This window comes from Bombus vosnesenskii, unplaced genomic scaffold, assembly GCF_011952255.1.
Source record: "Bombus vosnesenskii isolate JDL3184/JDL3185 unplaced genomic scaffold, Bvos_JDL3184-5_v1.1 scf7180000013297, whole genome shotgun sequence".
NCBI lineage: Eukaryota > Metazoa > Arthropoda > Insecta > Hymenoptera > Apidae > Bombus > Bombus vosnesenskii.
Genome location: NW_022882947.1, coordinates 1161611 through 1184776, shown reverse-complemented (window position 1 = coordinate 1184776; position 23166 = coordinate 1161611). Strand labels below are relative to the sequence as shown.

General features: G+C 34.2%; 4 protein-coding genes and 1 long non-coding RNA gene across 10 annotated transcripts; 3 read left to right on the top strand and 2 right to left on the bottom strand.

Annotated features, from left to right (window-relative positions):
• The first annotated feature begins 538 nt into the window (after positions 1 to 538).
• LOC117233509 (cytochrome P450 6a2-like) lies at positions 539 to 4030 on the top strand. The gene is made up of 6 exons (XM_033493866.1): positions 539 to 839; positions 1605 to 1962; positions 2094 to 2619; positions 2720 to 2941; positions 3036 to 3287; positions 3401 to 4030. Exons 2-6 carry the CDS (start codon positions 1627 to 1629, stop codon positions 3568 to 3570), a joined length of 1506 nt encoding a protein of 501 aa, XP_033349757.1. The 5' UTR covers positions 539 to 839; positions 1605 to 1626; the 3' UTR covers positions 3571 to 4030.
• LOC117233516 lies at positions 3962 to 4649 on the bottom strand. The gene is made up of 2 exons (XR_004493332.1): positions 4361 to 4649; positions 3962 to 4244 (listed from the first exon to the last, which is right to left on the bottom strand). It is a non-coding gene; the product is annotated as an uncharacterized LOC117233516 (long non-coding RNA).
• Positions 4650 to 5570: 921 nt separating this feature from the next.
• LOC117233514 (PI-PLC X domain-containing protein 2) lies at positions 5571 to 7264 on the top strand. Of its 2 annotated transcripts, none has more exons than XM_033493871.1 (3): positions 5571 to 5844; positions 5977 to 6080; positions 6384 to 7264. In XM_033493871.1, exons 1-3 carry the CDS (start codon positions 5765 to 5767, stop codon positions 7247 to 7249), a joined length of 1050 nt encoding a protein of 349 aa, XP_033349762.1. In that variant the 5' UTR covers positions 5571 to 5764; the 3' UTR covers positions 7250 to 7264. The 2 variants fall into 2 exon arrangements, with proteins under 2 accessions (XP_033349762.1, XP_033349763.1); XM_033493872.1 differs by having other exon boundaries at positions 5571 to 5850.
• Positions 6699 to 21817, bottom strand: LOC117233505 (coiled-coil domain-containing protein 47-like). Of its 5 annotated transcripts, XM_033493858.1 has the most exons (6): positions 21653 to 21817; positions 20114 to 20222; positions 19148 to 19869; positions 18865 to 18968; positions 18673 to 18781; positions 15080 to 18436 (listed from the first exon to the last, which is right to left on the bottom strand). In XM_033493858.1, exons 2-6 carry the CDS (start codon positions 20183 to 20185, stop codon positions 15703 to 15705), a joined length of 3741 nt encoding a protein of 1246 aa, XP_033349749.1. In that variant the 5' UTR covers positions 20186 to 20222; positions 21653 to 21817; the 3' UTR covers positions 15080 to 15702. The 5 variants fall into 5 exon arrangements, with proteins under 5 accessions (XP_033349751.1, XP_033349752.1, XP_033349753.1 ...); XM_033493860.1 differs by lacking the exons at positions 15080 to 18436; positions 18673 to 18781; positions 18865 to 18968; ... (1 more) ...; positions 20114 to 20222; positions 21653 to 21817 and adding exons at positions 6699 to 6832; positions 8540 to 8764; positions 8862 to 9033; positions 9111 to 10107; positions 10364 to 10521; XM_033493861.1 differs by lacking the exons at positions 15080 to 18436; positions 18673 to 18781; positions 18865 to 18968; positions 19148 to 19869; positions 20114 to 20222 and adding exons at positions 8168 to 8764; positions 8862 to 9033; positions 9111 to 10107 and having other exon boundaries at positions 21653 to 21811.
• On the top strand, positions 10973 to 14679 carry LOC117233508 (kinesin-like protein KIF3B). The gene is made up of 2 exons (XM_033493864.1): positions 10973 to 11341; positions 12073 to 14679. The coding sequence occupies exon 2, from the start codon at positions 12096 to 12098 to the stop codon at positions 14271 to 14273; it is 2178 nt and encodes a 725-aa protein (XP_033349755.1). The 5' UTR covers positions 10973 to 11341; positions 12073 to 12095; the 3' UTR covers positions 14274 to 14679.
• Positions 21818 to 23166: the final 1349 nt, after the last annotated feature.

Below are 23166 nucleotides of genomic sequence, written 5' to 3'. Positions count from 1 at the left end.
AAATAATTACTATAATTTGTAGTAAATGTGCTTCTACAAACTTATTATCTATAACAGATCTATTTCCACAATGTAATGAAATATTAAAAAAATGTTTTCTCCAAAAATCACATTATAGTACTAGAGAAATTAATGGGAATAGAAAGACTGGGCATTTCCAACTATGGAAATGTTTTTTCCCCGAGAGAATGACATTTTCTTTTTGCACGATATGCACTTAGATAAACGCTATGGAATTTGGGTTTACTAGGAAAAATGTCGACATCCTGGAGTCTGATCTACTAACGGATTTTGTAACGCTACTGTAGGCCGCAGTTTAGCTATTATTCAAAATAAATATCTGAATTACCATTCTTTGCTTTGTAGTTGTTTGTTACTACGTATTCTAGTCATTTTTAATTGCCTTGCAATAATGTTTTATTTAATCAGTAAGTATCCAATACTGACGGCGACACCTACAGAGCTGCGCATCACTCTGCATCGATCAGATCCCTCAGTTAAATCCAGTACTCTGGGGATAATATTCTTCCTAGACAGTTAGTCGGTAGAACCGTGCAAGCGAGCATAGCCGCAGACAAAATAGATACATATTACGTTTCATTAATCGACTTATCTTTCCCGTATTAAATACTATTCAAATAAAATGCCGATCTGCTAGCTATATGTGACCTGTGTGACTGTTTTATTAGTCATTAACGTTGCGTTTATGCAACTCATTTTGATTGCGCATTCCGTTATTTCATCGAATCATGCACACTCCATTCCACTGAGAAGATTCCGCTGCGGTAGTGCCTCCGAAATAGTGTCAAACAGTGAATTTCTACGTCGTGTCAAGCGTCGTAAGCATTTTGTTTATCGCACGTTACATACAACCATTTTGTTATACAATATATGCAAAGTAATAGTATAATATATACAATGAATCACTATTATTAACTCTTCCGTGCTTCTGCTGTGCTTCTTGTCGACCTTGAAGCACAGCTTCAAGTTGCTAATGATCGAGTAGTACGAGTTTGTCTACAAACGCATTCGCACGCATGATATAATAATGATATATATATGTCTATCGTTGTTTTTTAATTTTGCACGAGTTTTTATTTGATAAATCGATATAACTCCAATATCGTGTACTAAAGATATTTCAAAAAAAGATAATTTAATGGTTCGTTAAAATTGTGTACTTAATTTTTACAGTATAATAAATACATCACATATCAATTTTGTTAATTAACGTACGAAAAACAAACGACAACTTTAAACAAGGAATATCAATTAAAAAATTCGTGATATTATTTTCCTCGTTTCAAATAAGTTTTGATTCTACCGATACATGTCACGACAGACATAGACTTGTTCTACATCCGAACAGATTAAAAACGATAATTATTTAATACTTAAACTCATTACGAAACTAAAAATAATTTAATCTTACTCTTTTCATTCAATTATGTCTAAATTTAATTGAGAATTGATTTTCATCCCAAAATACTGGCAAATACATTGCTAACATATAATTTTTACGATTTTGAATTAACTATGGAAATATAAGTAGTAACGATATCTTGCAGAAAATTTACTTTTATGAATCATCGTTTGTCCATCAGATTAGAAGCAACGAGTAGCGCAATGGCAACCTACTTCGAAATTATTTGCGGAATTATCGCGCTACTTTTCGCGTTCTATTTCTACTTTACTTCGACTTTCGATTTTTGGAAAGTCCGAGGAGTACCTGGACCAAAGCCTGTACCAGTGTTCGGTAACATCAAAGATGTAATGTTGCTAAGGACATCGATGTGCGCGTATTTGAAGAAACTCTGGGATGAGTACAAAGACGAGCCAATGGTTGGAATATTTACAAGAAAAACGCCTATACTAATTCTTCAAGATCCGGAGCTCATAAAAGATGTCCTAATAAGAGATTTCTCTATATTTGCTGATCGAGGGATTCCTGTTCACGAAAAGGTAAATGAGCTAACTGGTAAGCCGCGAATCTTAAGCATGCCATGGCACACTGCTTCTTTAAACTATTTAATGACACACCGCGATCTTTTTACTTTTGTCGAATATCGAACCAGTTTCAAAAATGATCATAGGCGGAACCACTATCTCCACATCTCTTCAATTTGGAGTCACAGAGATGGCGTCCATTAAGAACAAGGCTCTCGCCAGTATTTACATCTGGCAAGCTCAAAGAGATGTTTCCTCTGATATTAGAATGTTCGAAACACTTGGAACAATACCTCGATAACCTAGTAGCGAAAGGCGAGCCCATAGAATGTCGCGAATTAACAGCCAAATATACGACGGATGTAATAGGTAGCTGTGCCTTTGGTATAGAAATGAACGCGTTATCCGACGAAGATAGTGAATTTCGTCGAATGGGCAAACAAGTGTTTGCCACTTCCTTTAGGCAAATTTTGAGATTTAGACTTAGACAAATATTTCCTCACCTTTACAATTTACTCGGTTCCATAATGGCACCACTGGAAATTACTACGTTCCTCACGAAGATAATCGTTGATACGATGAAATACAGGGATGACAACAACATCGTGAGACCTGACTTTGTGAATATGCTTATGGAACTTAAGAAACATCCAGATAAATTGGAAAATATTAGTAAGTACCTTAAATTTTTCTTATTAGCAATTTTTAAGCAATTCCCACGATAGCTATCTCTGATAAGCAGTTCACGTTATCCTTTAATCGTCTTGTACAGAGCTTACGGACACTCTATTAACGGCTCAAGCGTTCGTTTTCTTCGTTGCTGGATTTGAGACTTCTTCGTCAGCTATAAGCAATGCCCTTTATGAATTAGCTTTAAACCCCGAGATACAAGATAAATTGCGGCAAGAAATTAAAGAACACTTTGAGAAAAACGACGGTGAATTGAAATATGACCAAATAAAAGATTTGACATACCTGGATCTAGTATTTCGAGGTGCGTAACTTGCGTTATCCGTTTTTTACCATAACTTTGACTCACATTCGTTTAATAACCATAAACTAATTTTTATTGCTTAAATTTATTGCAGAAACGTTAAGAAAGTACCCTGCTGGACCGCTTATACTAAGAAAGTCAGTGAGCAGTTATACTTTTAACAACACTAAAGTTTCCATACCGGAAAAGACATTCGTATGGATACCATTGTACGCGATTCATCATAACCCTGATATTTATCCAAATCCTGATGCTTTTATTCCTGAAAGATTTAACGATGACGCCGTTGCATCACGAGATTCCATGCACTATTTGCCTTTTGGTGACGGGCCAAGAAATTGTATTGGTACGTGTTTAACTATTTTATCTTATAGTTATCTTTTTTTAATGCTGCAAAGATACTACATTAATTTTAAGAAGTACTGCGATATATTCAACGACATACTCAATATATTTCAGGCGCTCGATTTGCAGTTTATCAATCCAAAGTTGGTTTGATAACAATACTTCGCAATCATAAAGTTGAAGTTTGCGAGAAAACTATGATTCCGTATGTAATTGATCCAGCTGCTTTCTTATTAGCGCCGAAAGGAGGAATATATCTAAAATTAATTAAAGTAGAAAGTTAGTACCAAATCTTATAATATTTTCGATACGTAATTTCACGATTTTGAACTAGGACTTGAACCTTTGATTAGTTTTACTTTCTTAAATTATTATATATATAAATTTAATTATAAATTATCAAAGATTACAAAAATAAAATATTACATGTATAATAATTTAAGGAAGTAAAACTAATGTAACAAACAAAAGTTCAAAATCGTGAAATACATACATATCTAAATAAATAAGTACATATATATATCCCATTGTTAAATCGAAAGTACTCTGTATGAGTCGGTATCAAACTATTAATTACTAACACAAAAATTAATATCTTCCATGTATCATAGTTCCGTTATTTATTACAAATTATTAAACTGGACAGTACACCGAACTTAAAAGAGCCCAACTTAATTATTTGTAAATGATATTATATTTTTGTAATAATTATATGTAATTAATAAAAATATAAACAGACGTTAATTAAGTACCGAGTAAATTTTCTAATTACACAAAAACGTAATAACGATTGCAGCCGATCAAGTCATATATTATTCGCTATAAAATTCATAATTGTATCTCGCAGTGATGTAATTAGTATTTGTATATCAAATAATACTAATTGGCTAGGTGAAAGTTGTTGTACGTGGAGATTCCTTCACCCTCCTTTTACGCATGTACATTCAAGATCTATCATCTGAAATATCAATTTACAAGTAAGTAGGCCTTTTATGGTGCGCTTGCAAAACGTAAAATACTATAATTTATTTTTAAAATAAAATTAGTGGGAATATAACGTGTAATAATACTTACATTTCTGGCTTTTGAAGCATCGGTATATCCTTTCCAGAAGTTAGGGAAAAGTAGAAATTGTGATTGACCTTTATCAAAATACGAAATATTGTATCAGTATTTCCATATCAATTACATATATTAAAATGAAACAATAACCGAATTAAAATTCTGTCTTAAAAGTTCATAATGTAAGATACCGGCACATCTAATTATCAAATGAGCGAAAGAATTCAAATAATTGTCAAATAATTGTGGGTAGTCACAAATTGTGAATGTGAAATTTTAAATAAATAAAAAAAAAAGAACAAAAAAAAAAATTCGAGATACTCGAATTTTCAATAAATTCTTAAACAAACACGCATCAATTAACGAAACTAATAATAATGTAAAAACGGTAATAAAATAGCAATGGAATATTGTTTAATTAATAGATTAAATTGTGCATATTACCTGTTACACCGTATAGAAAGCAAAAGTGATACATTTAACCGCTACAACTTTCAACATTTGACTAACGTTTCGTGGCATGGCGTCATCTAGCGAATATCCCATTGGTGGAAATTTCTATTGATTGAGATTTCCTATTGGTGGAGATATTTAACTTAGCAAGCGGGAAACATAGAAAATCGATCCGCCAAATTCGAATCGACAAATCCTTAGAAAAGCCAGTTGCACATATCATATTACATTGCATAAAGTTAATATTGAGTTTGAAACATAGATGTCTTAGAAAATAACGTATCCATTCTCTAATTTCATTTGTCGAATGAAATTTATCAATGAATATTGAATATAGTATGTATAAACTGACTGTCTTACCATTTTTATGTCATATGCGACTTTATCGACTCAATATATCACAAAATTACATTAATATTGTATACCATTGCCTAGTACCACGTCCGTGATGTTATTATGCAATTGTAAATTACTCTTGTAGAGGATATATAGAATTCCATATTTCTACCATTCTGTATTTCAGAACACGTGACATGATACCATGCTCCTAGGCCAATAATTAATAATCGTTTGTAGTTCCGTAAAATAAAATACTGTTCTCGTTAAATTTCAATGAAAAATAAAATTTCACATGCACTATTTAGACTTTTGAATTAATTCTCTAAATTTTATCTTCAAAATTATTTAATATAATCGTACTATTTGTGTCAAACACCTCTTTCTAAATCGTACATATTGAAAATATTACAATAATTCATAAAAAAGAACATTCAGATTTTTTTATATAAATAAATATCATGACAGCGTATCGTTAACAGTATCTTTTTTTCTAATGAACTCATTCCCGCAGTTAACTTCTCGGTTGTAGAAAAGAGGGACGCTAAATAACCGAATGACCATGAGGTTAGGTTCTATGAATCTGTACCGTCCAGTTGTGTGTCGGAAGAAGGTGCGAGGTGATTAATGCACCATCACCGTGGGAACGTTAATTTGAAAAAGCGATATAAAGCATGGAGAACATCTACTGACGAGTCATTTGACGAGTAGGTGTACGTCACCTACATCATTCCGTTCTTTCGTTATAATAATTCATCAGGAAATTTTCTACAACATCGATACTAAATATATAATAAAATGGAATATGAAATTAGAGGTGTCAGTAATTTTTCACACAGATCAAAACGAAAGAACTCCGCCGTAAACGAGGAACTAGAATACTGGATGACTCGGCTACCAGAAGCTTTGAAAAGCCTTCCCATAATACGTTTGGCGATACCCGGTAAGTTTCAAAATATTTTCTCGTCTTATGAAAATCTATATTAGAAGCTAGAAAACTAATATTTATATTTCGAAGTTTTAAAGAGATCATTTAATTTTATTAGATCCAGAAGAATTAATTAATATTAAATTTAGAATTTCTTTCGACGTACACAAAATTTTACATAAAATGAAAATTTTTAAATCACATTGTCAGTTATATATTTCGATATATTTAAAAACTAATGATGCCGTTTCATACAATTATATTGACCTCAAAATTATAAAATTAGTACATGTAATATAAATTGATAACTTCTAATAGGTTCTCATGATACGATGACTTATACCATAAATCGGCACAGTGACGTGGGACCCGACGAACCAAGATACATCAGAGCTCTTGGTCGTTATTGTTCGTTTGTTTCAAAACCTGTTATTTTTAATTGGTCCATTACACAACATGAAAGCATCAAGGATCAGCTCGATGGTGGAATTCGATATTTAGACTTACGCGTGGCGACGAAGCCAACGGATGGGAATATCTATTTTGTTCATGGCTTGTACGGATCGAAAATATATCAACCACTCCATGAAATAGCAGAATGGCTGTCTTATCACAATAACGAGATCGTAATCCTAGATTTTCAACATTTTTATTCATTCTCAGAAATGGATCATCACCATCTCGTTGAAACGATTTTCCGAATATTTCAAACAAAATTATGCCCCATAGCATCTACGTTTAATCACATCACATTACATTGGCTTAATCTGGAAAAGTACCAAGTCATCGTTATTTACAGAAACGAATATGCACAAAATTATACAAATTTATGGCCAAGTGGACTGTGGCGCACTCCATGGCCTAACACCGTTAACGTTAACGAGCTTATAAACTTCTTAGATATCGAATTGAAGACGCGACCATTACAAATCGGTTTCGTATCACAATGCCTCTTAACACCTGATATTCCTTATGTATTGAAACATCTATGCGGTACATTGCAGAGAGATTTAGTACCATCGTGTCAAAAAGCAATTCTTCCGTGGATAAATAAAAAACGACCTGGCCGTGGTGGTTTAAATATCGTTATTGCCGATTTTATATCTGATCACAATTTTTTATTTTGTAAGACAGTCATCAATACTAATAAAAAATTGTATTTCAATGTACAATATTCCGTGTGAAATATTTTGTACTCGAATGCACATATGTATATACAAATTGAATATGAAATTTACGGTTTCAATGCAATCTGTTTGTGAAAAATTATTGTAAAGATATTTTTCTATCATACATTTTCAATGGAAAATTTATTTTACTTCTAAAGAAGTATCTGTATATATAATAAATAATATAATAGATTCATGTTTATGTTACTTTATTAAAAATTTAAATATTTCATTTTTATTCTAAACCCTGGCATAACTTCTAAAGTTTAATAACATCATAATATCAATGGCTGCAGTACGTTCCTTACTTATAATTTTTAATCTATATAAATATAATACTATGAAATAACAATGATTTGCTTGAAAAGTGTTGATGAAAAAATGTTTTAAGAATAACATTTATGACATTTAGCTAATTGATTAAAAAATATTGAATAAAGTTTCACGATTAAATGTTCAGTTCATGCACACTGAAATAGTATTTAACATCATATCATTATTATTAAATATTTACTTTCTATAAATCAATATAAATTTCATACTAATATTTTATTCTTATATCCTATATTCTTAATATTTTTGTTCCATTTTTCACTTATATTTTACTCTATTTAATTTTAACTACTTTGATTAATATATATATATATATCATCATTTAAGTAATCAAAAGAATATGCTTTAAGTATTTCAATATGATTTACGAGCAGCATATATCAATATGATTGAAAGGATACATGCGTGAAGAATTTTTTATAGTTATGGTCTACTATTATGATATAAATATTTAGTAAGAATATTTATAACATAAAAGGGTGGATTTCAACAAAAATTGTGCAATAAGTAATATTAATATCAGTTCAAAACAACAATTATATATATTGTCTCCATAATATGTTGCTGCACTTTTATCAAGTCAAAGATCTTTATAACATATTATGTTGAGTTTATGGCTTATTTGATAAGTTATAATAATTATGCGCAAAATAAATATGTAACAGTAATGAGATATATTTTCAACAGGAAAACAAGATGGAGGTATATATCACAAATAAAAAATATAAAAGTATTTTTATCTCACAGAGGTCGATTTTAAGTATGTGATATGTACTTACTATACCTCTGTGACAATTTAAAGCTATTTAATGAAATTTTGATAGTTGTAAGAAATACGTAAATATGGTTGAAATGATACAGCTTTGCTATATGAGCTAAATTAAGTAGGCAGTTCAATTGAGCAACTTATAGCTCTTCAAAAGTTTTAACAAATTCTCTATAATTAGTTTTATTTGGTCATAATGCTTTCACCTTAAGCTGCTTCATTTTAGGTGCTCGTTTTTTAGCCAGTCTTCGTTGTTCTTTCTCTTCCCACTTTCTTTGTTTATCAGGATCTTCTTCTTGTAATATACGTTCCTTTTCAGCTCTACGACGTTCTTCTCTTCGCTGTGCAGCTGCTTCAGCTCTTGCTGCATGAGTTGTTTTTAAAAATGCTTCCTCTACTCTTAATCTATTTTTATCCGCTTTGCTTTTACCCTAAAAATAGGATGAAATTTCAATGAATAAAACAACAGTACAAATTAGAATAGTAATATAATTTTAAAAGAATACATATATATATATATATTCAAACCTCTTTGGATAATTTAAAACGACGTAATTTATCTAATAAATAGAAGGTTAATTGTAAAAGGAGTTTTAATTTTTCTTGACCTTCTGCATTAGTGGTACGTCCTTTAATACTTATATTTAATCCAACAAGTAAAACTCTTTTTACTTCAGGCATTGTTAGCTGAGTTGTATCTCTAAAGTGAAATTAAAGGTATGGCAACATGAAGCAAGAAAAACATTATTCTTAAAACAAAACGTATTTAATACTTACTCTTGTTGTTTTGGACCACTAAATTGATCACTAATATGTATGTAATCTATATATGGTGCAAACTTTGAAAATGCTTGTAAAACTCTTGTATCTAAAATAGCTGATGCTGCTTCAGCAATTTCAGACATTACATAAAAACCTGATGGAAGACCAAATTTTTCCCCTGGTCTCTTTTCTGGACAATAAACACTAATATCAGCCATATCACGTACTAAATGCATTGCAGTCCTTTTTGTAGCTATTGCTAATACAAAACTATCTGTTTCATCTTTTGCTAATTCTACACGTATATGGGCCTGATCATTTTGAGGCCTCACAAGCTGTGCTAGTACCGCAACCAAATCTTGCCTCTTAATTAATTTCAATTCAATTAACATGGAATCGCACCCTACTCTCCCTGAACAATACAAGCTATAATGAGACTGACTTTCTTTTACCAAACCACTTTCAGATATATCTTTGCTTGATTTTCCTGTATCTCCAACAAGAGAGAAATTATCCAACAAAAGCTGCTTATGCTCCATGAGCCACACCTCTGCTATATGGGCATTTTTAAAACGTCCTGCTACATAATTGATAAAATATACTAATAGCCCAATAATCATTAGTATCTCTAAGTAAAAGCTATCCCATCTTGCACGCAGATGAAGTGGTATTTTTGTGATCGTTAAAGTAGAAGGTTCATCACTTTTTGGCCCTGCACTTCCTCCAGCTGCATCTAATCCCTCAAATTCTTCTTCATCTTGGAAGTGATCAAATTCGCTATCACCATCCACAATTAAAACATCTTCCTCGTCGAAATCTTGATTATTATTTGATTCTTTAAGGTGTTCTATATTATGATCATTGATTGTTTGAGCTGGTTTCTCTTCTTCGAAATCTTCAAACTCTGCAAATTCATTGTCTTCGGGAAGCTCTTCATGAAAATGTGCTGTGACCCATATGTTGGTTGCAACCAAGATGATGTGAACTACAACTAACCACAATTTCATTTTGTCTGAAACAGAGAAAGCAGCAAAGAGTTAGGACATTAAAACAATAAACTAAAAAAAAAAAATTATGCATATAATCCTATAATTATTCTGCTTGAAACGGGTAACTTCGAGTAATCTGCTATTAAAATAATTATATAAAAGTAATTCCCAAAAATGATATTTTCAGGCTAAAATACGAAGTGCTTGAAAAAGCTTTTAGTGGAATGATTTTATGTAACAAGAATGTTTACTCCTATCAATTTAATGTATTACACTAACTTCACTGTAAATTTATATAAAACTCTTCTAACTTTTCAACATTGATTCCAGTTACTAATTAAATGTAATAATGTTTGTAATAACACTGTCACAGCACCCTTTCGAGGTGACTTGCACGCCACGAAGCTAACTACAAACTAAAACGTCATTTCCTTGATTAAAAGATCGTAGTTATAGATAAGAATAATATTTTAATTGCCTTTTAATTTATGAAATATTTACGTTTGGGAAATTTACTTAATATTTCCCAAACGTGAAATATTTGTTATACATAACGTAATAATTCTCGAATACAACAGTTATATATATATATATATATATGTATACATGTGCATATATATGCGACCACATTCACATATTTTAATTAAAAAAACACAAAATTATATAAAAATAGTTATTATTTTACTATCATAGTATTCTGCAGATAATATTATATCGATTAACTTTTCCAACGTCATTAAATAACTTATACCAACATTATTGTTTCCTTCAAGGTTTTAAAAAAATGAAAATGCGATTCGTCGATAAAGTAAATTTCTTTCTACAAACTTTCGTATACCAACATCGACACGACTATCTTGAGAAATATATCCAGTGATTAAACGAGAGATCGATTCAGTAAGTCCGTGGAAACGAGTGAGGGAAGTTGAGTGCGCACGCTTGATTGTAATACGTTTTTCCTGTCAAAATACGATGCGGTTGTTTCTGCGTTTTATCGCAATGCATCGTCAACCGTTCTAATGATTCGTTCGAGCATCGTGCTCTGATTAAAGGAGGAACTCAGACCAACCCACGAATTAGAAGTGTTCGAACAAGTGGAAATAAAAAGAGCGCGCGTTAGTGTAAATCCTAGAAAGCAAATAATGGATCAATACTTTGCGGATAAGGGTAACATGCGGATACGACGAAAAATCGTCGTACCTTTATAGTAACGTGTCTTGTACGTGCGTACGCTTGTTGCTTGAGAAACTTCAGAAGGTAAGTGTGTATTGTTGGAAAAATATACAGTCCCGACATTTATGTAGAACGTGTCACGCGATGTTTGGTTAAGGTGTACTACGTGTACGTACTTTCGTTTCTTTTTTCCCCGTTAAAAATAACAGAGCATCTAGTCAAAGAATGCTTCGAAAAATCAAGAAAGTTTCTCGCTAAACGTTAACAAAGTCGCGGCCGCATTCCAACGCAATTTTTACGATTTCTCTGCTTAATTCTAATTCGTAATTAAAAAGAAATCGGAATATGCGTGAATTACGAGATGCTTACGAGTATTCTCGCTCCTTGTCGTTAACGAAGAAACGGATACTTAATTTTCGTCGGCGGAATAAAACAATTGTGTTTCGATTAATCAACGACCATGCAGCGGATCCTACACACTACTCCTACACACTAAAGATCACGCAAGTACAAACAGTTACGTCAACCGGCGCCTTGTTCGTCACTTTTCCATTAACGGCAACAATTGCTAAGAAGTACACGTACAATCGTAAAATTAAACAAACGAGACGTCACGTTGCTTCCATAAAACCTTTATTAATTCATAAAACACGATATTATCCGTTTTCTTTACAAGATCAACTATCACTTTTTACGATACGGTTATTTCACAATTCCACCGATTTTGCAATGGGTCGAATGTGATTAAGTATTGATTTTGCAAAGTAGTTGCATGCGTGCTCGAGTCCAGAGTCTCACCGTTGCGTTTTTCTCAGGTGAAGTCGTATCAGCCGTCAACATGGATAAGTCGGACAACCAGCTGAAAACCTGGAAAAAGAAGAGCATGAAGACGAGCGGCTCGGCGGACGTCGTGACCCAGCGCGTCCAGGTGGTCGTGCGTTGCAGACCGATGGACGAGAAGGAGTTAGCCCGTGGTTATACGCGTGTGGTCGACGTATTCCCTTCGAGGGGAGTGGTCGAGATTCGTCATCCGCGGGACGATCCTTCCACCGACAATGTGAAAGTTTTCACGTTCGATGCGGTCTATGACTGGAATTCCAGCCAACAAGACCTCTACGAGGAAACGGTCAGGCCACTGGTATCCTCGGTTCTTGACGGTTTCAACGGTACCATCTTCGCTTACGGTCAAACCGGAACAGGCAAAACGTACACCATGGAGGGCCTGAAGAGCGATCACGAGAGACGCGGTGTAATTCCACGATCGTTCGAGCATATTTTTAATCACATAGGCAGATCAGAGAACATGCAATATCTGGTGAGAGCTAGTTACCTTGAAATATATCAGGAAGAGATTCGCGACCTTTTGCAGCCCGATCAGAGTCTTCGATTCGAGTTGAAGGAGAAACCAGACACTGGTGTATTCGTTAAAGACCTATCCACGTCGGTGTGCAAGAGCGCCGTTGAAATTCAGCAGTTGATGAACACCGGAAATCAGAATAGAACCATTGGCGCGACGAATATGAACGAACATAGTTCCAGGTCGCACGCGATATTTTTGATCACTATTGAAATGGGATCGATTGATGATAGCAGTGGGATTAGGGTCGGTCGTTTGAACCTGGTAGATCTCGCGGGCAGTGAAAGGCAAAGCAAGACTGGAGCCTCTGGCGAGAGACTCAAGGAAGCCAGTAAAATCAATTTGAGCTTATCGGCACTAGGAAATGTAATTTCGGCTCTGGTAGACGGGAAGACAACGCACGTGCCGTATAGAGATTCCAAGTTAACGCGGCTGCTGCAGGACTCTTTAGGTGGTAACTCGAAGACCATCATGGTTGCAAACATTGGGCCCGCTAGTTACAATTACGACGAGTCTTTGACAACGTTACGGTACGCGAATCGAGCGAAGAACATTAAGAACAAACCAAAAATAAACGAAGATCCGAAGGACGCGCTATTGAGACAGTATCAGGAAGAGATCGGCCGATTGAAGGAGAAGCTGGCGCAAAAGGGCACTGTGCAGAGACGAAAGAAGAAATCGAAGAGAAAGAAGGGAGACGAAGCCATGGACTCAGAGTCGGAAGCGGAAGACAGTCGGGGAGAGGATAATAAAATAGAGACGGATAAGAAATTAATTGCGGAACAATTGAAAGCCGAGAAGCAAGAGACGGAGGCACTCATAATGAGAATAAAGGATTTGGAAAGTAAGATGCTTTGCGGTGGTAAGAATATCATTGACCATACTAACGAACAACAGAGAACACTGGAACAGAAAGCCGCGGAAATTGCCGAGAGAAAGAAACGAGAGGTCGAAATGCAACAGAAACTGGAGGACGAAGAGCTAACTATGCTAGGCGTGAAAGAAACTTATTCGAACTTGCAACAAGAAGTGGATGTGAAGTCGAGGAAGCTCAGGAAATGTTTCAATAAGTTACAAGTTCTCAAGCAGGAACTCGAAGACGTCACTAACGACTTCAACAGAGACAGAAGAGACTTAGAACAAACTCAACACGAGCTAATGAAGGAACTAAAACTAAAGTATCTTATAATCGAGAATTTCATTCCCGACGAAGAGAAGAATAAGATCCTATCGAGAATTCACCTCGACGAAGAAGAAGACGGTTGGGTAGTAAAGGAAACAGAACCATCCAGCGTAGACTTGATAAGGAGACCCACGTCGATTCCTGGTGCCCGTAGGCCAGTCTCCGAATATGCCCGAATTGCTCTAGCCATGGGAGGAGGTAGTCGTTATGCGGGTGAAAATATATTGAATCTAGACCTAGATATGCCAGCTAGAACAACGCTAGACTATCAAGGACCCGCTATCGCACCTACGATTCAAGCTGTTCTCGAAGAAGCGTTGCGAGACGAAGGAGACATTGACGTCGATGCGTCTAGTGCGAAACTTAGATCGAAACCACGTTTACAATCCGCGAAAATACGACCTAAAAGCGTTGGAAAGATCCCTCAAATCCCAGCGCCGGTTTATCCAAAGATGAGAGGTCTCGTACCGAAGTAGACAATTTTTTAATACGTTCCGATAAAGTCTGTAAAGAAACGTGTAAATATTGTACGAACCGCATTGTGAGCTTTGATTAATATATATATATATATATATATGTATGTATATAATTATATGTGTTAATATAATTATATATATACATATATATATATAATTATACGATTCGTTGTGATACGACACATGGTACTCTGTGTGCATCGATAGGCACGAAATAGCCGAAATCTTTGTAACTCTCTAGTCAGTGTGCACTGTGCAGCCACATGGTATTAATATATCGATTATTTCTGTGTCCAAGTCAGATTCCTATTCGTTTATGAAGACTGGAATGCGTAATTTTTGTTTGCCTTTTTTGTAGTATTTGTTAGAATAGAAATGCGAAACATAAGAAGAAATATAACTCGTTTATGTGTTTTTTTCCTTCTTTATACAATTAAACTTATGTGCTTTAATCTCACTAGTACCACTACCGAGTTTAAGGATTTTTTGTATCTTTGTAGTTTTGCGGATACATGGAGAACTTACACGCTTAAAAGTATTTACAAATGAAGATTATAGTTTACTCATTTAATCTAATGCTTTTTACAATTCTTCTTTTTTACTGTAAAATTACATATAGTTACCCTTGATATTATATATATATATATATTTTTTTTTTAAACATTAAAAGTGCTTGTAAAAATAACATCATTACTTTCGACTCCTTTGATATTTTATCACACGTATCTGAAACTGCTAAATTATAAAACGATGAACAATTGATCGAATTAAAATTAGCATAACAAAATTGTAGTATAAAGTAGTCGTTTTTTCGTTTCAAGTTCTTTTTTTCTTTACTTACTTTCGTCCCGTTGACATCGATCGTTTTTTTAAAAACACTCCATCTTTAGAAACACTCACTCCACGCCTGTACGCGATACACTTTAAGAAAGATTTCATTGTATTTTTTTTTCTTTTGTATTTAATTTTCTCGTTACCGACGAGGGCGAGATGCGCGATTATAAACGTATAAAAAATGACGGGGAAATAAATTTTTCTGCACGAAGAGAAACGACAAATGTAAATGTGAAATATATCGGGAAGTCCTGTGACAATGAAATAAGCGTATTATTAACCTTTTTTCTTTCTTGTAGAAATGATCAGGGTACTTCTGATTGGCATAGTAGTGAAAAAGTTACTCTACTAACGTAGTAGTGAAAAAGAGCGCTACATTAAAACGTATTTACATCAATTCTGTTAAATTATAAACTCAACAGGATCCTGATCATCTCTAAATCTTGATTAGGGTTCTTGAACTAGTAACATTTAAACATTCACATTAGACACTGTAATAGTGTCTAAGGTAAAAATCCCTTAACAATTGTAAATAGCTTTACAATTATGTAAAATTTCTGTATATTCTCGATTAGCCTGTAAATCGAATGTCACGTTAATAGAAACGCTGTTGTTGCACGTAATTTCCGTATGGTTGTTGTTGTTGCTGTGAATAACTGGAAGAATGAGCCGTGGCCGATCCAACGTAAGCTGATGTATCGTAATTTTGTTGAGTCGGATATTGATTCGATGTCATGGACGGTCCACTGTATTGACCCTGATTCCCTAGACCACCGTATCCTTGATAATTATAACTATTGTCCATGTAACCTTGATTACCACTATAAACTTGTTGAGGATAATTTTGGAATTGTTGATTGGACATGTTTGGATAACTTAAAGAAGGTCCTTGTGGACGGGAGCAAGATTGTTGATTATTTTGAACATATTCTTGATTATAAAAACTCGGCATTGCAGCTGTTGATGTGTTAGACATTGAATCTACCGGTTTCGCCATATTTTTCTCAGAATTATCGTTTCCGAGTGGTAGATGCGATTTTGGCACGTATTTGTTTGGAAGATCACCCATTATGTTAGCTATCAGTCGCTTCGTCTCGTTTAAAATCGCATTTGGGTCGTTAGTTTTCGTTAATTCCTTTGATCTTACGGGAGAACGTGACCTCGAACGTGAGTGAGAGCGTGTCCATGATCGCGGCGAATTCGACAATGATTTCGAAAACGCTCGTGACTTTTTCTTTGCTTTTTCATTCTCACTAACATTTTTATCCGCTGCTTTATATATATCTTCAAACGTGTAATCATCATCATCATCTGACAAATCTAACTTCGTCTTTTGTTTATCGTCATTGTCATTTTTAATCTGTTGTTCTTCCTCGTCATCGTTCGCGAACATATCTATCTTAGGTTTCCATTTATCTTCCTCCTCTACGAGATTTTGATTTGCCTTACGTCCGGAGAATGGAGAAATACTCCTATTCAACTTAGACGTAATCTCCACTTTTTCTGGCGTTGGAGATTTTATTTTTGGTACTGCTGACGCTACCGACGTCATGCCCAAATTAACAAACGCTCTTAACTTTTCTACTCGAACTGGGTCGGTTACTTCTAACTTCTTTAAAAAATTAATAAGTCCGTGTTGTTCCTGAGTGGTTAGGTCTTTAAAATTCTGTAAAAGCGATTTCAAGTCCGAATCCGATAAACTCTCCATTCTGGAAGTTTGGCGTTCAACTGTATCCACCGTTGTTGAAACAGTAGGTGCAGCATGCGTTGTAGTCTCAGGTAGAGTATTATTTCCACTTGATAGTCCTTTAACGAAATCTGCGGTAGTTACTGGTTTATCAGAATTTTTAGATGCCTCAGCCATTCCTACAACTGCGTTAATGAGAGTTTCTAATTCTTCTTGCGATACGTTAGATCTACCTTGAGCTACCAAAGCAGCTGCTATCTGTTGAGCTATAGCTACCTTATCTACAGTTCCGACACCAGGTACGCTAACGGGTTCGGACTTAATGGCGGGTGTAATTATCTCAACCGGCCTTTGGTAGATAGCTGTTCTAGGCATATAGCTCGTCGATCTGGCAGCTTCTAGTTCGTGTTTCTTCTTTTTCTCCTCCTCCATTTTCTTTTTGCTTTCTGTTGCCTTATGCAGCAATTGAGCAATATTTTGTATCGCGGTTTTTGTTGGCGTTATGGCCATTTTTTCTATCATTCCCGCAAATAATTGGCCTTTTAATTTTTCTTTAACTGTTTCAAACAATACACACACTTCTTCGTCATACAGTAATTCCTCGGCAGAATTAGGTTTCGCTTTTTCCGCTGCTAACGCTTTCGAAAGAAGGGATACTATCTTTGGTCCAAGAGAACCTAACTGACCCTCTAGTGCAGTAAGTAATCGCAATAAACCGACAACTTCTAAATCCTCGGTCAATACCTCGTCTGGTATAGGGCTCGGAGACTTGTCTGTTACCGGATATGGTGTCGCGTAATGTATCGGTCTGGTACGTGGTGGAATTCCCCGAGGATAATAAGTGCTTCTATACATGCTTCCTCTTCCACGTATGTATGAAGAGTAAGCGTAATCACGTTCTCTAATGTCATGACGATCATAATAATCCGTCTTTATCGTTTTCGTACCGACATACTCCACTTCGTCATCGCTCTCCACACGATGGCGACTTCTTTTAGGCGATCTGTCGCGCCTGCTCGATGGAATCCATTTTTCCGGTGGCTTATCTTCCGGCAATTCCAATCGTTTCCTGATCTCTTCCTTCCGCTGTTGCAGCTGTTCATTATGAATTTCCCGCATTCGTTTATTCCAAAACTCGATCCACTCCGGTTTAAAGTCATGCTTGCTTGGATCTTTACCTTCGGCTTGTAATTCTTTATATCGCCTATTCCAAAACTTTTTCCATTCGTCGGGATAAGATGGATGCTTTTCTGGGTTTTTCTCGTGGAACTTCAACGCGCGATCAAGAGTTTCTTCGGCACGTCTGATTTGTTCTCGATATTTGTCCCACTTATCTCGCTCCCTAAGAGGTTCTGGGGAACGCGAACGTGAACGAGTGTGAGAACGCGTACGATCTCGCGAATATCGCGATTTACTACGATATTTCCCACTTTTATCTACTGAACTGGCTTTACGATTACGAATAGGTGTTCGTGATCTCGAACGCGATGGCGATGGGCTACTTGATATGCTCGAAAGCGACGAGAGAGATTTCGTCTCGTCGGAGGGGCGTTTGGGGGACTTTTTCACGTTCTCTTCGTCTTTATCTAGGGGTTTACGAATACTTAATTTATCCCTTGTGAGAATACGGATCTTGAAACCCCTAAAAAAAGACAAAACATTAATTCAACACTTGATTTTGAGTGGCTTTATTAACGAAGGAAGGCATATGATCATATTCCATATATTTATATTGTTTCTGGATTATCATATTACTCGTCAAATTTATTTAAACGAAGAAAATGTCAAAAATTAAATATTGACAAAAACATTAAACGAATCCTGTTAAATCAAAATATTATATACACAATTTGTAATCAAAGGTAAGCATTAACTTACGATTTAGTAGTATCTGACTTCGAGTCTGTTTTCTTCGGCGATGATTTTTCATTTTTCTTATCTTCACTTTTATGTTTATTGTCTTGCTTCTCATTGGCAGGTTGAGAATCTTAATACAAGATTATTGAACGATTCAATACTTGTAAATACGCAAACGATGTACATTGAAGATATAGATTGTCATATACTCACCTTTCTTTGAACTACTATTACCAGTCATTTCTGCCATCTTCTCTTCAAAGTTCGTTACCCATCGCACATCGTAAACATCCATAAATGTTAATTCTGGCGTTTCCCTGCACGTAGGAAACAGCCATTGATTTAAAGGAAAAGTAAATTAAATTACGAAGATCATTAACGCGCACCTTGTTGAATCACGTTCATAAACATTCGTAAAATCACGCGAACCGATGTTCGTATAATGTTCGACCGTATAGAAAGCCGAAAATGTGGAAAGATAAATATCATGACTTACCTAAAATGATAGTCCTGATAGACCCTCTTGATGTATTGCATTTTACTCTTTTCGAATTGATTCTTGTCGACCAACTGCGGTTGTAATCTTCCAAATCGTTCTTCGATCTTCTTTGCCACTAACACAGATATTTCATTAGCTCCACGCTTATAATTAGGAGTACGCGGTAATTCCGTAATTGCTCGCGATATTGTTGGAAAATGTCTATTTAGATAAGTTATTCTGTGATTATAGCTGGTAATGTGAGCCATAACAGTGCGAGGATCACCTCGTTTATCACACAAAACACATGTATAACTGGGTTCACAAGAGTCATTGTCAACCAGTTCAAGCAGATATTCAAGACCAACAAGCGGTGAACTTCTATGTCGATCCAGACTCATCTGAATCGTAGTTGTTCTAGTTATTTGATCTTCCATGCCAGGCGGTATTGGTTCACCAGGTGCCAAGCCATCACCAATAGCCGTCGATTGAACAGGTGGGGCTGTTTTCACAATATCTGACCGTTTGGACCATAACAATACTGGGTATGGCCATTCGTTTAATTTCATTTTGTGACGACTACACATATTATGATTTAGTAATTTATGAGCTCCAAATAGAGCAATATTACAGATATGACACCATATATCACCATCTTCTGTCTCAGAATATACAGGTCTGAGAGTGCCATCTTCGGCAGTGACACTGCTCCTCATTAAACGTTTTCGATCATATTCTTCCTGTGAAATATAAACACTTTATAGAATGGGCAAATAACATATCACAGAATATAAATATATAACATTAATTTGGATATGAAAGTAGTAGAAGATTTTTTATTATAGAAACACAGATTTCCTTTGCGAATTCCGCTTTGGATTAGATATGTTGTATGTATCTAACTTTAGCAAATGTGTATTACAATATATCTAAGGTTCTAATAAATAACAATATCTTTTACAAACAATTCCTATTACGCATTACCTTTTCTTTATCTGCTTCAGATAAATGAGAGGGATTGCGTCCCTCTATATCCAGATCATCAAAGTTTTGCATGGTTAACCACGTCTATGAAAAATTGTTGCCGAGTTTTCTGAAAATATAAAAGTGCTATCATGTTTGAGAACGATAACAATGCAGCATTAGGGCTGGCATAAAAGTATAAGAATTAGTTAATTGCACTACAATTACTATAAAGTACATAAAGTTAATAGTATAGAAAAATACATTCTTGATTAATTATAAATAATAAATTGGAAACAAATATATAGTTACTCTAAAGAAAACTTGAAATTATAAAAGTAATATACATATAGTCAATGCTCGCTAATATCTGTAGAAACGATATATTCACAGAATAATAATGTTATTTTATAAGCCAACCCTGCAGCAGCAATTTCATTTAATCATTTGTGATTTATTTTTTTTCAAAGTTTTTTATAATAAAGCTACAGATGTAAAAAAACTATACTTACCCATTTAATGTTGTATATACTATAATACTTAAACAATTTATATACACATATAATATTATTTAAATGTGAAGTTTCCATCGAGTAAATTTTATGTTAAATAGGTTTATTATAACTTTATATTTGAAAGCAAATAGCTTAATGCTAACTGCTTATAAGTGCTGTAAAATATTGCTGAATAGATAATTTCAGCAACAGAAAATACAACACAAATACTTAAATATATTTTAAACAAGTTCTTATAACACACTTCATAATATAATCAATTTTTATATATGTACTTACATATTTAGGCTAACAACTCTAAAAAGTAATTGGGCTCCTAAAGGAATTCATATTAAAAGAGATTTGTTTTTTTTAAATAAGAAGTAATTTATGTTATTATTATTACTATTACTACTACTTATAATTTTTTTGGAATATAGGAATCAATCCCTAGCTACTTACCGATAGAAAGGAAACCTCATATTTCCAATAATGTTTCCAGGATACACAAGTACCACAAAACATTAAACAAAGTGCACCATGTAAAGACACTAACATCACACAAAGTTAATATTTAAAATTACTTTGCGACTGATAATAAAAAGAGAAAAACATAGCCATTCAGGTTGAAATAAAATCATGTTATATATAGAATGAACACAGCTAATACGAATAAAGCTGTGAGTTTTGTTGTTAATAGGAGAATAAACGAGACTTATATAAACAATGTGTGTCTTTTTATTAAGCGGTGCTTGCTTAAACAAATTATGCTGCTAATAACATAATAGGAATAACAAAATCATGATGAAAATTTCGGAACAACCTGTAATACAGGTAACCAAAAGGCTGTTCGATCGATTTAATCCATAAAAATATAATACAGTGGTATTTTCACTCGCGTCGCTAATTTTTGGCAATCAAGCGATCATAGCCAAATGGCGAACCCTTGATTTTTAATTAATTCTCCCTTTTACACTGCTATTTTTTTTTTCATTTCTTTCGACGACTTTACCCTTAAATTATAACCTCCCATAACATCGAAATAAAAAGAATAAGCTTGACTTACCGAATTACCAATGCACGATGATCATATTCAGTAATTCTGTCCGTGTAGATTTTTGCTTCTTTAATTTTGTTTTCGACAAAACCTTTCGGTAGCCATATCGAAAAAGAAATATTCAACGAGCAAAGATCTGCGCATGACTGGCCTGCATATAGAGGTCGTGTTCGGTAATTAATTGCTGGTAGAAAACTTTATTACCAACGTGAATTTTTTTCCTGTTTTTACAACACCCGATAAATATATACATTTATGCGTATGTATACCGACAAAGTCAATGATGTACGCTTCCATTTTTAAATCAATTTGAATGAAAACCGCTGTTGAATCATGCTACAAAGTACTGTTAAATATGTATATATTTAAATAAATTATACATCTGAAACGAAAATAAAATAAATAATAAATTCTATTTCTAGATGTTAATACATATAGAAAAAAGTAACATCAAAGAGGTTTCTTCTGTTCCCTTTCATTTCTTCCTTACATTTGTTTTCAATTTGAATTTCTTATCGATAGAAGCGATGTAAATTTTTATAATGCCGTTAAAATATTGTATTTCGTAGTATCGATTACGTCGTAGCAACAAATTTGTATATACGTTCATTAGACAGATATAAATATGAATGTATGATAGTATAATACATTCGTTATTCAATTTTTCATAAAATTCTAGAAAAGATGCGAAAAATCGTATTCGAAAGCTCTACATTATTTACCGAGCTACTATGCTCGCGACAAAGTTTTCCAATATTTTAGTTGAGATATATCGGTAGATCAAAAATATCGAAAAGCTATTTGGTATGTTTGCCTTTGTAAACGGGTACTGAGAAACTATGTCACAACTTTGTGAAATTTGAATCTTTTATACTCTTTCAGTTTTCAATTTCAAAGTTGGAATTGTTTTTAATCCGAAACACGCTCGAATGCTCTTTGTAACCTTTTTCCGTCGTGTTAAGGGTGTCAATAAATAAATCTCTGCACGATATTTATCGATACAGAATTATTAGAATTTATTTGCCATTAAATACGATATTTCGATTTGCGCGCATTAAAAGGATTTTCCAAGCATCGAAACCGAGTTTCTCCAACAAAATCCGAAGGAGATTGAAAAACTTTGAGGAAACATCCTAATTAGGATGCCTTAGTTAATGGAGGGAATTAAAAATAAATTGAAAGGAAATGGTAAAACAAATTGGAAGAATATCCAGTTTCTGGAAAGACGTTGGTAATAAGTTTTATGATTTACCGGGCCGGCTGGAGAGTATCTTTCCTGATTAAAATTAGAAAAGTTTGGAAAAATGGCGCTTCGTCATTTGCTTTGCAAGTTGGAATTAATTAAAAAAATCCCGATTAAATTCATGCTAAGTATGACAGAAAAATAGGTTAAGTTAATATCAGGCTGATATTATATTCGAAGGTAGGTGAGTAATTACATCGATCTAATCGAGTTAAATCGATGAGATCCGGCGTGTTGTAGAGGATGTTCGCGATCAAAGGGATCGGTAGCGGTAAACGCG

Coding starts and splice junctions, on each gene's coding strand:
- LOC117233509 (XM_033493866.1), top strand. CDS start 1,627: ATGGCAACCTACTTCGAAATTATTTGCGGAATTATCGCGCTACTTTTC. Junction 1,963..2,093: donor GGATTCCTGTTCACGAAAAG/GTAAATGAGCTA, acceptor AAATGATCATAG/GCGGAACCACTATCTCCACA. Junction 2,942..3,035: donor CCTGGATCTAGTATTTCGAG/GTGCGTAACTTG, acceptor AATTTATTGCAG/AAACGTTAAGAAAGTACCCT.
- LOC117233514 (XM_033493871.1), top strand. CDS start 5,765: ATGCACCATCACCGTGGGAACGTTAATTTGAAAAAGCGATATAAAGCA. Junction 5,845..5,976: donor ACTGACGAGTCATTTGACGA/GTAGGTGTACGT, acceptor TTTTTCACACAG/ATCAAAACGAAAGAACTCCG. Junction 6,081..6,383: donor AATACGTTTGGCGATACCCG/GTAAGTTTCAAA, acceptor AACTTCTAATAG/GTTCTCATGATACGATGACT.
- LOC117233508 (XM_033493864.1), top strand. CDS start 12,096: ATGGATAAGTCGGACAACCAGCTGAAAACCTGGAAAAAGAAGAGCATG.
- LOC117233505 (XM_033493858.1), bottom strand. CDS start 20,185: ATGCAAAACTTTGATGATCTGGATATAGAGGGACGCAATCCCTCTCAT. Junction 18,969..19,147: donor TATCAGGACTATCATTTTAG/GTAAGTCATGAT, acceptor TCCTACGTGCAG/GGAAACGCCAGAATTAACAT. Junction 18,437..18,672: donor AAGTCAGATACTACTAAATC/GTAAGTTAATGC, acceptor GTCTTTTTTTAG/GGGTTTCAAGATCCGTATTC.